This window comes from Aulostomus chinensis, chromosome 7, assembly GCF_037954235.1.
Source record: "Aulostomus chinensis isolate RoL2024-O1b breed Wild chromosome 7, RoL_Achi_v1.0, whole genome shotgun sequence".
In the NCBI taxonomy this organism is placed as follows: domain Eukaryota; kingdom Metazoa; phylum Chordata; class Actinopteri; order Syngnathiformes; family Aulostomidae; genus Aulostomus; species Aulostomus chinensis.
The window spans coordinates 14515287-14529693 of NC_141326.1; the positions used below are offsets into that span (position 1 = coordinate 14515287).

General features: G+C 40.7%; 1 protein-coding gene across 5 annotated transcripts in view; it reads right to left on the reverse strand.

The window, feature by feature from the left end:
* The window catches only part of wwp2 (WW domain containing E3 ubiquitin protein ligase 2), a 48824-nt gene that overhangs the window by 24986 nt on the left and 9431 nt on the right, over positions 1-14407 (reverse strand). For 4 of the 5 annotated variants that reach the window (XM_086208622.1, XM_086208623.1, XM_086208624.1 and 1 more), the window contains exons 5-9: positions 13765-13902; positions 7772-7850; positions 6078-6244; positions 5287-5527; positions 3319-3408 (exon numbers count right to left, since the gene is read on the reverse strand). In XM_086208622.1, coding sequence (XP_086064748.1) covers positions 3319-3408; positions 5287-5527; positions 6078-6244; positions 7772-7850; positions 13765-13902 — 715 coding nt within the window. The remainder of the gene's footprint in view (positions 1-3318; positions 3409-5286; positions 5528-6077; positions 6245-7771; positions 7851-13764; positions 13903-14407) is intronic. The other variant, XM_086208621.1, reaches the window with a different exon arrangement.

Sequence of the window (14407 nt, forward strand, 5' to 3'; positions counted from 1 at the left end):
ATATTAACGGCTGTGAGGCAGACATTCTATCTATGAAACCTTTCTATTCCATGGCCAGTTTGTGGTTCTGCTTCACGTTACCAAAGCCCTCATATAGTTTTTGGACTTCTCCTGTGACACAAAGCACTTCATGATGCAATAAACACCAAATAATAAGCTCTTTTATTCTTTTCTGTGCCATTTCTGAGGAATGCTTTACTCTTTCTTCCAATGATCGTTTTGAATTTCGGTACTGCAGCAAGTCTGCCAGAGTCCCTGCCGAAATGTTCTCAGCTCTCCAGTAAGGACCTCCACTGATGATGTGCAACTCACAGGCTGCCAAGTTTGGTTTGTGCACGTCCTACTTGCTGCTCATTCGATCTGGTGGTAAGGCTAATGTTAAAACACTTTGATGATGATTGAATTTGTTGATCAACTCAGTATCATAGGAAAAAAACTATCACAATCTCCCAGGAACACAGGATGACCTCACAAAAACATTCTCATGGGAGCCACCAGGAACTGGAAAGGATGAGATAGTCCTGACTAACAAGATATCAGAGTTTAAGATTTAATATCAGCATGAGCTCTTTTCTTTTGGCTATTTGGCTCCATTTTAATACAGCTATTCCCACTTTATATTGGGATTTCACTTTAACCATAAAATTTGCACGAGGGCCAGTCTCTTCAAAAGAGAGTCATTTCTCATTTTGAAATGCAATGCTTCTTATGCTAACTAGCAAGAGAGATCCAGCCTGCTAGTCCCATCTATCATCTACACCATTCAACGTTATCCATGATGTGCATTTATCAAATTTTACAACCAAGTTTCATCTTTAGTTTACAAATAATATTTGTAACAGAAATAATCTTATCAATGGTTACTGTAGTTACAATAGGAGGAGCAAGTACAATATTTCCCTCAGAACTCTAGTAGTGCTAAGTAGCTATTTGCCTCAGCAGCCTCAATATTGGACTAAAAATCCCCAGAGCTTACTGGGCTAGATTACGGTTGACTAGCTGGCAGCGTTTGAGAACACTTGGGAGACGTAGCGTTTGTTCAGCTGAGATGATTTTGTTGCTATAATTCAAAATGTTTGCTGAGGTAAAAACATCAGCCAAGGCTGAGTACATCCTCCCGTCTTTGTTCTGGATGAAATAAAGACTTAATCAGAAGAAGAGAAGACGACCGGTCCTTCTGTGTGTGTTCATTAGCTTTTTTGGGTGAGGAAATGCATCGCAGAGTACAATTGTTTTGTTCAAGTGCTCCTCCATTCTTTGATGACTGGGTTCAAAGGTGACAGCGATGAGCACAACATTTTAGCAAAAGTCTTCTACTCCTGGAAAAATCTCGCAAATGCACTCAGCGCTTTGTGACACTGCTAGCATTTGGCTGATATGAATGTTTTTTTGTTGCAAATTTTGTATTGGTATTTATTTCCTCTCCTCCCCCCATGTCTTTTTGGTGCAGTGCTGCTGAAACTGATATGTGACCTCGTGTAGTTATTTGACAGGCTTTAACTATAGACTTCAGCACAGGTACAGACACCCCCCCAGGAACTCTGACAGTCCAAAAAACTGCTAATAAACTTTTGTTGTTGTTGAATCAAAACAAATACATATGTCCCCTCCCTCACTACTAAACAGATTCCTAACACGTCACCTGATGATTAAAATACTAAATACAGCTTTAGGAGGAAACACAAAACCATTTGATGTCCTGCGTCTTGAAAACCAGAGGGTCTGAACTTGAGATTTATCACTTGTTACAAGCTCCACTGTGTATTTGATAAAGAGCAGTGTGACTCAGAAGCTTCGGATGGCTTTCATTATTTCAGCCTCCAACACAGATTGCCTACCTCCCCCCAAACTGCACCCCAACCTCTAAACAGTTCCTGGTGTGTACATCTGGATCGCTAGCCTCGCATTAGCCAGCTAATTGATCCTCTGAAGGGCCACAGCAGCCAGCAGCCAACACAGTGGTTGATGGAAGTACATGTGGCGCTAAGAAAGGACTTTTGTTCTCCGGGCCCCCACACTCTCATTCCTTGTATGGAAAAACTGAGATGGGGGGAGGGACGTGGATTTGACCTTTTCTAAAAACAGTCTCACTTTCTCTTCGTCACTCAATCACACACTGTTAAAATCAAGAAAATTGCAGCATGTAAAAAACGTCATAGAGGGATGGACTGTGAAAACGGTGTAGAAAAGAGAAGAAGAAAACTGCACTCGCGTAACAATCATGCTGTGATTTAGAACCAATTACTGCTTGAGATTATGTAGTTATTCACGAGCGCTTAAAACACATTCCAAACAAACAAGAAATGAAACGTCATGGTCTGGCTGAACATTTACACAGGCATTGTGTTCTGCGCATTTCCCGCACAAGTGAACCTCTAACATCGTCAAAGCTTTATGGAAAACTGCATAATGTCTATAATTGCACATTCTCAATTCAGGGTGAACAGCCTGTGGAGAATGTTGTATCTGACATCCCTGCAGTGACATCTTTCTATTTAGCTGTCCATGTTCTCATTAAGTGCTACTTATGAACTTGGTTTATGTGATGCGCTCTCTTTTACATATACACACGTTTCAGAGGCATACACACCCTTTGTTATCCACGCAAACAAAACAGTCTCAAAACAAATTCATAGACAGAGAAAAGATGCAAAGTGGGATGTTTGTTGGATGCCTGTACAAACTGACAAGGTTGGAAAATTTTGATTTTACCTTTGTGACACAACTGTTGTCAGAGCAGACAGACCACACTCACTGTCTACCATTTAAAGCACTTGGACCTTTTTCAAAGTCATGGCCTTTTTGACAGGCAGGAAGGAGTGCAAAGTTATTCTTTTCTTTGATTCTTTTCTTCCTTTCAACAAAGAATAGGTATTTTTCTACCATTTGACCCTTAGCATGATTTCACAAAAATACCTGGCTGAATTTCATGAAAGTAACTCATTCTTTGGGTATCATGGGTTGATATGCATATTATTGTTGGATTTTTTTGATGGAACGTTCTGAGCCTACAGGGAGTGACATCATACAGAGTGGGAGAAGGTTCTCACTGCAACAATTTTCACTCCTCAAATATCATTGTTTGATTTGTGTCACATATCACTTCAACTACTCACAATTCATCTCATCTGGTGCTAGTTGATCAACAGCCTGGGTAACATGGGCCTGTTGTCTAAAATTCACTATCTATGTATTGTATGTTTCCTATAGATGCCAGAGGTGCATGTCATTTCTTTATAACTCATTTTTTTAAATACTGAAGCAGTGTAGCTTAATGAGTATCAATCAACAAGAAAAGCAGAAATGCGGAAGACATACCCTGGTGGCAGTGGTCTCTCCCATGTTGTGGTTTTGGTGTTGTGGTCAACGTAATAAACTCTGCCATGAGGTAACACCCTCTGCTCCCAGCTAAACAGAGAGGCAAAACACACACATGTGCATCAAACACACTGTAAAGTATATTTCCACCACTGAAACCTGTTTCTTTTTTGACAGAGTTGAGCTTTTCTGACAATGTTACATACAATTTAGACAATTTTATTTAAGGATAATCCCCATGAGATAAATCATCTGGTTTTCAAAGGGGGACTTAAAACACAAATACAATAACACAACAACAGACTTGGAAAATTACAGGGATCCAATCATAAAAATTAAAGGTCCAAACAACTATAAACAAATACATCAAACAATATCAGAATAATCCAGTACAGGAAGGTACTAAGTAAATACATATTTTTCTTAACTTAACAATGAAATAAAATAGCTTTGGAAGGGTATTTTATAATCACATTGCAATAATCAAAAAGAGGCCACAAAGAAAGTTCTGGATAGAGACAGACACTCTGATATTTAAAGACATTCACTTTCCCAAGTGGTTTATCATAGAAATTTATGCTAATGTCCGTATATCATACCGCCAATCAGTTCTGAATTATATCAAAATCAGACTGTAATGAATTCTGGTAAAATATGTGATGTAATAGAATTCGATGAATAAATAACAGTATCATCAGTGTATAAATGGACATGGCAGTCAGAACAAATTTTCAAGAGATCATTATTAATAACAGAGAAAATTAGAGGATCAAGACTAGAATCTTGGGGCACACCCTCACCCATACCTAAATATTCAACCATGAAATACAACACAACGACTTCTTTTAGGCAGAGTAAAGCCTGTTAAAATACACCAGTGAAATAGGACTGATTGAGGAGTAGACAGTAATCAACCTAGTTAAAATCAGCAGTGGCCGTTTGACAAAAAGGATGAAGATACATATTTAGCAAATCTAAAGAGAGCTGTAGTAGGGGGACAAATTTGTCTGTAATAAGATTTGGGTCAAATGTCAAAATCACAAAAATCATTAGAAGAACAGACAGAGGAACTAATAGTGCTGGAGGAATCAGAAAAGAAGAATTACAGATATGATGCTTATTGAAGGCTTTAGATGATTAAAGTATCACCAACTATTTCATGATTGATTCTATTCAAGTTAGAGGAACTTTTGACAGGTTTGTTTGGAATACTGTTGACTTGATTCCAGTATTGCTTAGGGTTACGAGTATCATGAGAAAAGATAAACGATATCTTCAAAATAAGTAGGTTTTGCAAGTCTTGTTTTGATTTAAGAAAAATTCCTAAAATATCTCTTAAATATTCCATGTCAGCAAGATCATGATTGCCACAACATTTAGCCCTGGCTTTATCTCTCTTTTTAAAAAGATAAACTTGCTCCGAGCTAATTCAAGGAAAGTGTCAGCCCTTGACTCTTAACAGTTTTCCATTTCAGTGAACTCTAAAATGTGAACTTTTGTGAACTCTGAACACAGAATATTCCAGGCATCCCCAACAAAAGGAATCAGTCCAACTCTCCAAGTAATTTGTATTTAAAGAAATGCAGAAGCATTAAGTAGTTTAGCTAAAAAAAAAGAGCAATAACAGCAAGCAGACTGTTTTATTACAACATGTGGTCGGGGGGGGGGTGCAAAGGAAATTAAAAGTTCTGCACATATTTTAGTATGTGACAAATGAAACTTCTTCTGTACCTAAGCATATGTTACAGAATGTAACAATTGTTTAAAATTCACAAGGATGCCATTTACTGAGTCAGGAAAAGCTGAGTGGTCTTTGTTATTACAAGAGTGCCCTCAAAAATAGATATCAGTCTTGTAAGCAATTTGGTTTTCATGTCCGTTTTGTATCAAACACTTTTTTTGGTTACAACTTTTAGATTAATAAAACTCAACTGGATCGTTTGCATCAAATACAAGATATTTTCTTACCCAGCCGGGAGCGACTCTGAGGCAGGCTCTGTGGCAGTGTTGCTGGCCTGTTCTGTGTTGGAGGTGGTGGTGGGGCCCGGTTCCGCTGGGGTTACTGAACCCAGGGCATCCTGACCTGGAGAGGGGCTACTGCTGCTGCTGGCAGCTGGGGATCGGCCTGATGGAGAGGACGGAGGAAGCGTGTGGCGAGCCACACTGCCACAATTGTTTTCCAGCCCGTTGGATGTCAACTCAACTTTATCTGAGACGATGAAAAGAAAAAGAGGGATGAAAGAGGGACTTACTTCTGACAAGTAAACTAGGATCTTACAATCATCCCTGGCAAGCAAGAAGTCAGACTGTTTTTGTCTTCTAGCTCCTCGAATGAGATGAATTTACCATTATCTCAGTTGGCTGTCTATAATTTGTGCTTAGGACTGTGAGTCAAACATAAGCTTTTTAAATACATCTTCCTGAGCTGTTGGAAATTATAACAGGAATTCATTAGATTATTTTTTTTTTGGACAATTCATAGACAATGGAGGGGTTAACTGAAGAAAATTAGTTGAATTAGTTCTGGCCCTACATTTAGTGAAGTAGTTACAAAGTCACTATTTCAGTACAAAATACTGATTAAACTGATTAAACTTCCCCTTGCTCCAAAATATGGTGGTGCTCTTTGACAGTGCTCCTTTATCAATGATCAATCTGCATGAATTTTTGAACAACTAAAGTCTAACCAGTCTGGTTAGTGAACACAAACAAATGTGTGAATCTGTGTGTAAATAACTTTAAACAGATACTTCATATACCTGCACTGCTTCCAGGGCTGCTGTGACTCTTGGAGGACCGACGCCGACCAGAGGAGCCTGGGCCAGGGATCTGCTCCTCATTCAACTCCCCGTTAGTCAGCGAGACCCCTCTGGAGCACCCTGGGGAGCTACCCTGCGAACCCCCCACAGAGTGCCTATTACTCCTGCTTAGAGACAGACAGAAAGAGAGAGGGGTGGGTAAATCAGATGAGGACAGGAAGGAAAAGAAAAGGAGATGAGGAGGAAAGAAAGCAGGAGGGAGGGTGAGAGGGAGGTGCGATGAGAAAAAAGAGGTGACAAGGAAACATCAACATTTGTGCTCACTGTACCAAAAACAAGAAGTGTTAAACTGTTGCTTTTTACAGTTCAATGAGATCGTTTTATATATATACACACACACACACACACACAGGTGCTGGCTACTTTTCCTCTCAGAACATCCTCATATTTTCCTACACTAAATATAACTTTCTGACATGAACCTTTGTACAAAGCAAACATGTTGGCGTTCCCTCCCTGGGGCCGAGGAATGCTGAGGCTGAGCATGAACGCTGAGCAGCAGAACACCGGATTCAGCGCTGCACTCAGTTGTTTATTCCCCACAATAAGGAGAAGAAGCCGCCACTGAGGAAGGAAGCCACAGTTTGACTTTCACACTTAGTGTATGTGTGTGTTTGTGTTTGTAAACGCTGATGAGTGTGTGTTTGTGTGTGGACCCCTAGCTCCTTGTCCTGGGAGATTGCCAAGGACAGAAAAACCCTACACCTCCTATTGTCTGTCAGTGGTATTCACACACTACTGGATGGAGATGTTGACTGCTTCTCCATGACAGCAGTGGTTTGGACTCTTGGCTGAACTATATTTAATGCCCCCCTACAATGTTTAGAGGGAAATACCATCTGACCCCATGCACTCCCACTGCAAACCTTTGAAATACATGCAGACTGTTCCACTATTTATTATCACACCACCATTCTAGCCAGTGAGAGCAGTGTTTGAAACCACATGCAGGAGGGGGGTAACATACTAGCACTCTGCAGAAGTGTTTCAGTTGACCATACTGGCACAGGCTGCCTTCACTCGACCCTCTCCTTCTCTTTCCTCCATTTATTTGGAGTACAATTAAGCCCTCCGTTTATGATTTTCATATAAGAGCTTTGTAAACAGGGTTTCAGAAAGAGGTTACACAAGTTTATTATTGTGCTATTATTCTTATTTTATACCACAATGTCTGCAGAGATTTAAAATCAGCAGAGTAGTGAACTGTGATGCTTAACAAGTTTGCTTTCTGTATGTGCGCGTGTGTGTGTGTGTGCGCGCAAGTTAGCAATGGATTAACACAAACCCTGAACCATATGTCTCATGCCGCCCATGGTTCTTGTGGTTTCAGTGGTACAAAATTCACGCGAACTCAGATGTAGATTCTCCTGGCATGTTTAAATTAAAATGCCAAACTGTATTTTCATTGGCAAAGAATCTGCAGATTATGTCAATGAAGATAATTCCAGGCTAGAAAATGCTCTCTTTAATTCCAAACAATAGTTCAATTAGGTTATGGAAAAGATGTATGAGTATGTTTATGTGTAGACTCACTTTCTCCTCACATAAATAGCATTCTTGTGCAAATCCACTGTGTGTGTGTGTGTGTGTGTGTGTGTGTGTGTGTGTGTGTGTGTGTGTGTGTGTGTTCTGACCTGCTGTGAGATCCAGCAGCACCAGGGGTCTCCTCACTCTGTGTCCTCCTCAGGTTGGGTCTATCTGACTGAAGCATCTCTGCAACAAAGAAAAACAAACCTTTGTGTGACATCGCTGAGCAGCTGTCATGGTAACCTATCCAGCATGTTCATCAGAGGGAAGAGAGAGAGACAGAGACATTGAGAGACCTCGAAGAGACTAGAGTAGTAACTGCATCATCAAGCCTGTCCCGGACTTGTTTTCTGGTGTAACCTCCGTGCTGCATGGCAGGACTCATTACAACAGGCCGAGTGCATTAAGATGTCAGATTCACTTGCCCTCCTGGGCAGTGCTGAACCTCAGATGGAAATTCAATCCTCAACATATAAGACTACGAACTAAAAAAGTTAACTTAAGTCAATTTCATTTACAATAGGGTTCAAAGGTTTGTGCAGTCTCTACAGCATTCTCCCACTGACCCTGCAGGGACAGTTGGGAGGCATTCACTTACTGGGGACCCAGCAGCAGCCACACAAAACAGTCTCACTCTAATATCACGCTGAACACTAGAAGTGGATTCATGTTCTGAGCTGCACATTCAAGGAGAACATGTACTCTTAAAGAACCGTGCAACTTTCTATTCATAAAAACCCTCATCAGTGATTAGATCCATATAAACTTATATATAATATTGTGGCAACAGAAGTACAGTTGCTAGTTAAATAGAGACTGTTTGTGCTTGTGCTGGTGTGTGTGTGTGTGTGTGTGTGTGTGTGTGTGTGTGTGTGTTTGGCCTTATTGGTGTACGGGAATGTGAGACTATATGCTCAGTCCCAACTGTGACTAAAAACCACAGGCCTATACCTTGCTTTTCATGAAAAAGCTCTCTCTCTCTCACACACACACACACACACACATACACACACACACACACACACGCGCACACTACATGTGAGACACTCAAACCTATAGAATGACCACCCCAATGTGCATGTTTACATCCATCCTATTCAAAGCATTCATCTGTCACTGACATGCTTTCGTTCTGTCTCTCTTGACACAAGCGCACGCGTGCACGCACACACACACAAACACACACACACACACACACACACAGAGGTGTTTTGTGACGATGAAAGAGCTTCTTGTGAGCAGCCCTGATGGACATAAAGAAAAATAAACAGGGTCTTGAGGAGAAACCATTTTGTCATTCACCTCCTCCCTCTTAATAGTATAATTACTGCTCTGCTGTGCACATGCGCACTTGCATCTGTGTGTGCGTGTGTGTGTATGTGTGTCGGTGACTGAATGAACATAAAAACTTCTCTACAGCTCCACATTAAAAAAAAAAATTTAAGGCACATATGGCTTCCGCATCAGGAACCACTATGTTCTGCTCCTCTGAGTGGAGAAAAATACATAAATGTTATAAAAGAGAACATGACACATTTGGCGCTGTTGTCTTCTCACCATCACTGTTTACTTTAATTCGAGTTTTAATGATTAAGGAGCAGTTGCTTTCTCAATGATCAATCCTGGTTTATACAGTACAACTACACAAAATACAAGCGTGGAGATTATGAACCTGGCATGACAAAAAGGAACACCTTGTTAAATCAGCAATTCTGTCTCATACTACGAACAGGTTTCTAGTTGCAAGGTGTTGATTTGTTTATTGCTGATATCCAATCAGTTGATGTTTCACATCCGATTAGGCAGACAGCTGATATTCTCCAAAGACAACAATATCCGTATAAAAACATGTTTATATGATCGTCACATTTCGTACATACAGAAATAGACTCAAACATTACAAATTTGAGAAAAAAAACCCACTTTATTTGCAAAACATTTGGTGGAAAAGGTCAAAAATCATATATTTACTTAAGTGTTTGTTCATTATGTTGGCAAAATTAGTCAAATATAAATATCATTCCAGTTTTACTACTTTGAGCTATATTCTTCTGATACTGATAGGATGTCAATATTACTGTGCTTCTCTTCCTGCTAATGTTCAAGTGTTTAGCATGAAGCGCCTGGTGGACTCTGGCTGTGTCCTCTGCTGAGGCTTCTGTAGAATAGGAAGTTATGTGTATGTGGAGTGTGTGCTTCTTCCATTTACAAAGTGTGTCAATATTCGGAGAGTTGAAATCTGTCTGCTCTGTTTCTCCCCATCTTTCAGTACAAGGGGTTGTTTATGAGGGCTGCCAGGGGAAATGAGCAAAACCTCCACGCTAACAGAGGTGCGTTCAGAGTGAGAACACAGAGTGCCTTAACACCACCTGAAGCCAACACACTCCCACCTTTATACACAGTATATATTCAGGAGGCTCACATACGCCTCCACACATACGCACACACATTAATGAATGTAAAACACATGTACAGACCCACACACACACACACACACACACACACACACAAGCTCAAAAACACATGCATGCAGCGACACATGAGACCATAAAACACACACACACACACACACACACACACACGACAAGTGCCTCAACTTGAGACCCTGCTTTTAGCGGGCACATTTCTGTTCACCAACTTCTCTCACCCCACCCCACCCCCAAAAAAACACACATATATACAAACACAACCTCTGTCATTCCTGCCCCCACAAGCCAAGAGAGGAAACCCCCCACCCACCCCCACCGCAACCATGCACACAGCTTTAGGATCACAGGAGGCAATTGTCCTGCCGAGCTGCAAGCAATGAGACTCAATTACGCAATTCTCTGAAACAAATTAGACAAAAGCACTCCTGATGTCAGTGATTATGTGTGCGTGCACCGTTTCACGAGAACGCCAAGCGGCAGGACACATAAAGGGAACAGTGGAACTCTGCATTGTAGCTTCATCTTTAAACTGTACATGTGTCAAAATTAAGTTTGTCCAACTGCATGGTGAAGACCTCCCATTTGCACACTACGTTCCTTTATGTTATCGCCCCAAATTTAACTTCAAACCAGGCTTGCTCACTGTCTAAGTTAGATAAGAAGAATCAATCATTAGGCCTGGAAACAGCCAGGCGGGGACCAAAATTAAACAGCTACTCCTCCGTTAAGCAAGTAATACGTTGAGGGGCACTACTTTTTAGCTGGAGCGGTGACTTCCTTGAGCCTGGCAATTCTGCTATAAAAACAAGTTTTCAGGAAGCCACTGGCACATAATTACTGCAACACTGAAACGGGCAGCTCTGAAACTTCAGTTTTGGCTAAACTAAAACACAGGATGATTACTGAAGCAATAACAGGTATTTAGACTATTGAGACAATTCAGCAAAATGTCTTTGTGTCTTATCATAACCTAAATCTATAAGTAAATCAGTTTTTAACCAGTTTCATAATGTATGACTTGTAAAATGCCCTCATTTTTGAGGATTTTTCTAATCCTGCTGCTCTTGAGAAGACAAGTAACAGCATGCACACATAAACAAACACATTACACACACACACACACACACACACACACACACTTAACCTCTCTTCACATCTTAACAGTCACAAAGAGACACATTTATGTAGCCCATGCTGCAGCAGGCCATGGCCATTACTGGCGACCCTGTGTTCATTCACCAGAATACACTGCACACTCTGTGTGGCGCTCTATGAAAAGCTTTGTGTGTGTGTGTGTGTGTGTGTGTGTGTGTGTGTGTGTGTGTGTGTGTGTCTGTGTGTTGTAGAGAGTTGGATGCAAGTACGTGGTTTTAAGGGCGACTTAAAAACTTTATTTGTTTAAAAAGACACTTAGTCTTTGCTTCCAAACCATAAAGGAAAATAAAAAGTTAGCAGAGCACCTGGAAATGAAAAAATAGTCGACTGAATGTTCATAAGCCAGCAGAAGCTTTAAGATGCTTCCTCTATGGACTATGACAAGGATTTCACACGGGTTTGGACCAGTAAAACACAAAAGGTGTTTCGCAGTTTTGTTGCAGTGATCATTTCTTCTGCTGCGGTTGATTAACTTTACAATGTGCCTGACATGTTATTCTTTCCAAGACGGACGTTATCCCACATCGTCAGTAAATTCCCTTACTTTACTGACATAAATAAATACACATCAACAGCAACAGCATTTTTGGATTGACACATCCACTATTCTGCTGATTTTGGTAATCTGCAGGTCTATATATGTCTACTTTTTAATAAGAACATTTTTCAAAGTTAAAAGAAAACAATCAAACCAAAAAAGGCTTTTCAAGTAAAAAGGAGAAAAACATCTCATAAATATCCTGTGGGAAGGTAAGCTTTTACAAATTCCTGCTGTCCTGACCAAGTATTTGGAGTAATCATGTTCTGCTGATGGGAGTTACGAGTAACAAAAGTGCAATGAGATTTTAATTTGAGTCGGAGAAACATCTGCTGACACAGATCAGAGGTGGAGGGGCACTGAAGGTTTAGCCTTAGCTATGCCAATGGGGTGGGGGGTGGTTACCTATTGGAGACCTTCTCCTTTTCTGGTAGATAGAAACACAAACCACATCAGAACCCTTAGTTCTTGTGACCGGTTCTAATGTGGCAAAATGTAATGCCTGAGGTGTTGGTTAAAGTGTGTGTATGTAGCATTTCTACACTTCAACCACATCTGAGGATAGCGGGGGTCACAAAACTTGGAGACCTTTATTTTGGGGGTCCTGAGTGGAAACATATGATACCTGGCCTAGAGGTCACAGGGTTACAACAACCTCTGTTCTCATATTTTACATATTTTACCTGTCAATACATTAGATTGACTTTTTTTCCCCAAAATAATATATTTATTGGTTTCAGGGCATTTTCTTTCAGATTATAACATAATATATTGAATATAAGGCTGAATTACTTTGATATATTGACTAAGCTAATCAATGAATCTCAAGAAGTCTTACACTAATTGTTTCTGTGGTGTCAGAAACCACATGATGTCAAAGGTGAACAACATCAACAGAAACAGATTGAGCTTCACCTGAATTTCGCTCGCCTTTACATCAAATCTGTGTCCACACAACACAGTGAAAGGAGAGAAACCTGAGAAAACACAACTTTAAGTGAATAAATTAAAACATTATGTCCCAGCAATACTCTATGCACAATTCTGCAACCACATGAATTATGCATCCAAGCCTCAAAACCCTCATCTCACCATGACAAAGACCAAAATGAGCATGAACACTATTAATTCAAAGCCATGTGGGTAAGACGAAACTCTGGAAAGTTGTCATTTACACAATGTGAAACCTCTGCCTTTTTCCAAGGAGGGAACACACTCATTACTGGGACGGAGAAACACACAAACATCCTACTGTACCAAATGATCCGTGTGTGTGTGTGTGTGTGTGTGTGTGTGTGTGTGTGAGTGAGTGAGTGTTTGTATGTGTGGTTGTTGGCAATATTCACACACATTTAAGAAAGAGAGGATGGGAAAGAGTGAGAGTTGAATATTGTGGTGTATTCTGTACTAATGAGCTGTCTGGATTTCTGTGGGAAACTGTGTGTGCATGTTCACTTACGTACGTCTGTCTTCGCTGAAAACCTCGCATTTCCAAAAACCACTTTTTACAAACTGAGAGGCCGTATGTGACATTAGGTTTGCCCTGCATTTGTGTTCCCATCCAAAAGGTCTGAAGTGTGTTTTATCAGCCCTGCATTTGTCATTTTTGGAGTGTATTTCTTGTGGACCAAATAAAAGTCAAATAACTTCTTTTGAGTGGATTATGTGGGTGTTTTATTGCATTAGATTTAACGCTTATTTGCCATATACTTTGTCTTGTTGTGTTTCCTCTGATTTCCCCTCAGGGATTACTGAAGTGCTACTTTAATTGCGTTTTAAAGCTTTATCAGTCTTTTCTTGCTCTGCTCAACCTCAGGCAACTGTTGGCTTCATTAAACATTAAATTCACTTCTTTTCACTTACAAGTGTGTCACTTGACAGCACTGATGTGTGTGTGTGTGTGTGTGTACGTGTGTGTGTGTATGTGCATGCATGCCGTGTGTGTTGCACATGCATGTGTGGTGAAGGCGGGACTCACTGTCTGCTGCTGTGCTGCCATTGGGCAGCGAGCCCAGATCAACAACCATGCCGTCCAGACAGACGTTGAGCTCGCCTCCCGCTACAACTGAGCCTTTGTTCTCCGTCTGCAGTACCAGACTCAGCTGGACATTCTCCACTAGAGGGAGGAGAGAGAGAGAGAGGGAGGAGAGAGAGAGAGAGGGAGGGAGAGAGAGGGAGAGAGCACCCAGATGAGTGGTTGGGGAAGGATACCATGATACCATACTGTAAGACTGTGGCCATCATAATGTTGGATAACTCATCCACAATATCTGCAGGAATAAATGTAGGAACCATGTATTTAGCCACTGAGTTGTGGTGTCAGTTTCACAGGTTAGACGATCAAATAAAGAAGTGCATAGTTGTGATGTGAATTAATTGAAAATATAATCCAGATAATAGCATATGTATAAAAATTCTAGTGTTTATTTTGATTCTTGGCAATCATTTTATAAACTGTCTGAGTTTAGATGATTACTAAATGAGAATTTCTCCAGTGCCCAGGGTAGCCATTTGTTGTAGATTTTAATTACAGTGTGTGTGTGTGTGTGTGTGTGTGTGTGTGTGTGTGTGTGTGTGTGCGTGTGTGTGTGTGTCTACATGCTGAACTCTGCTTGCTCATG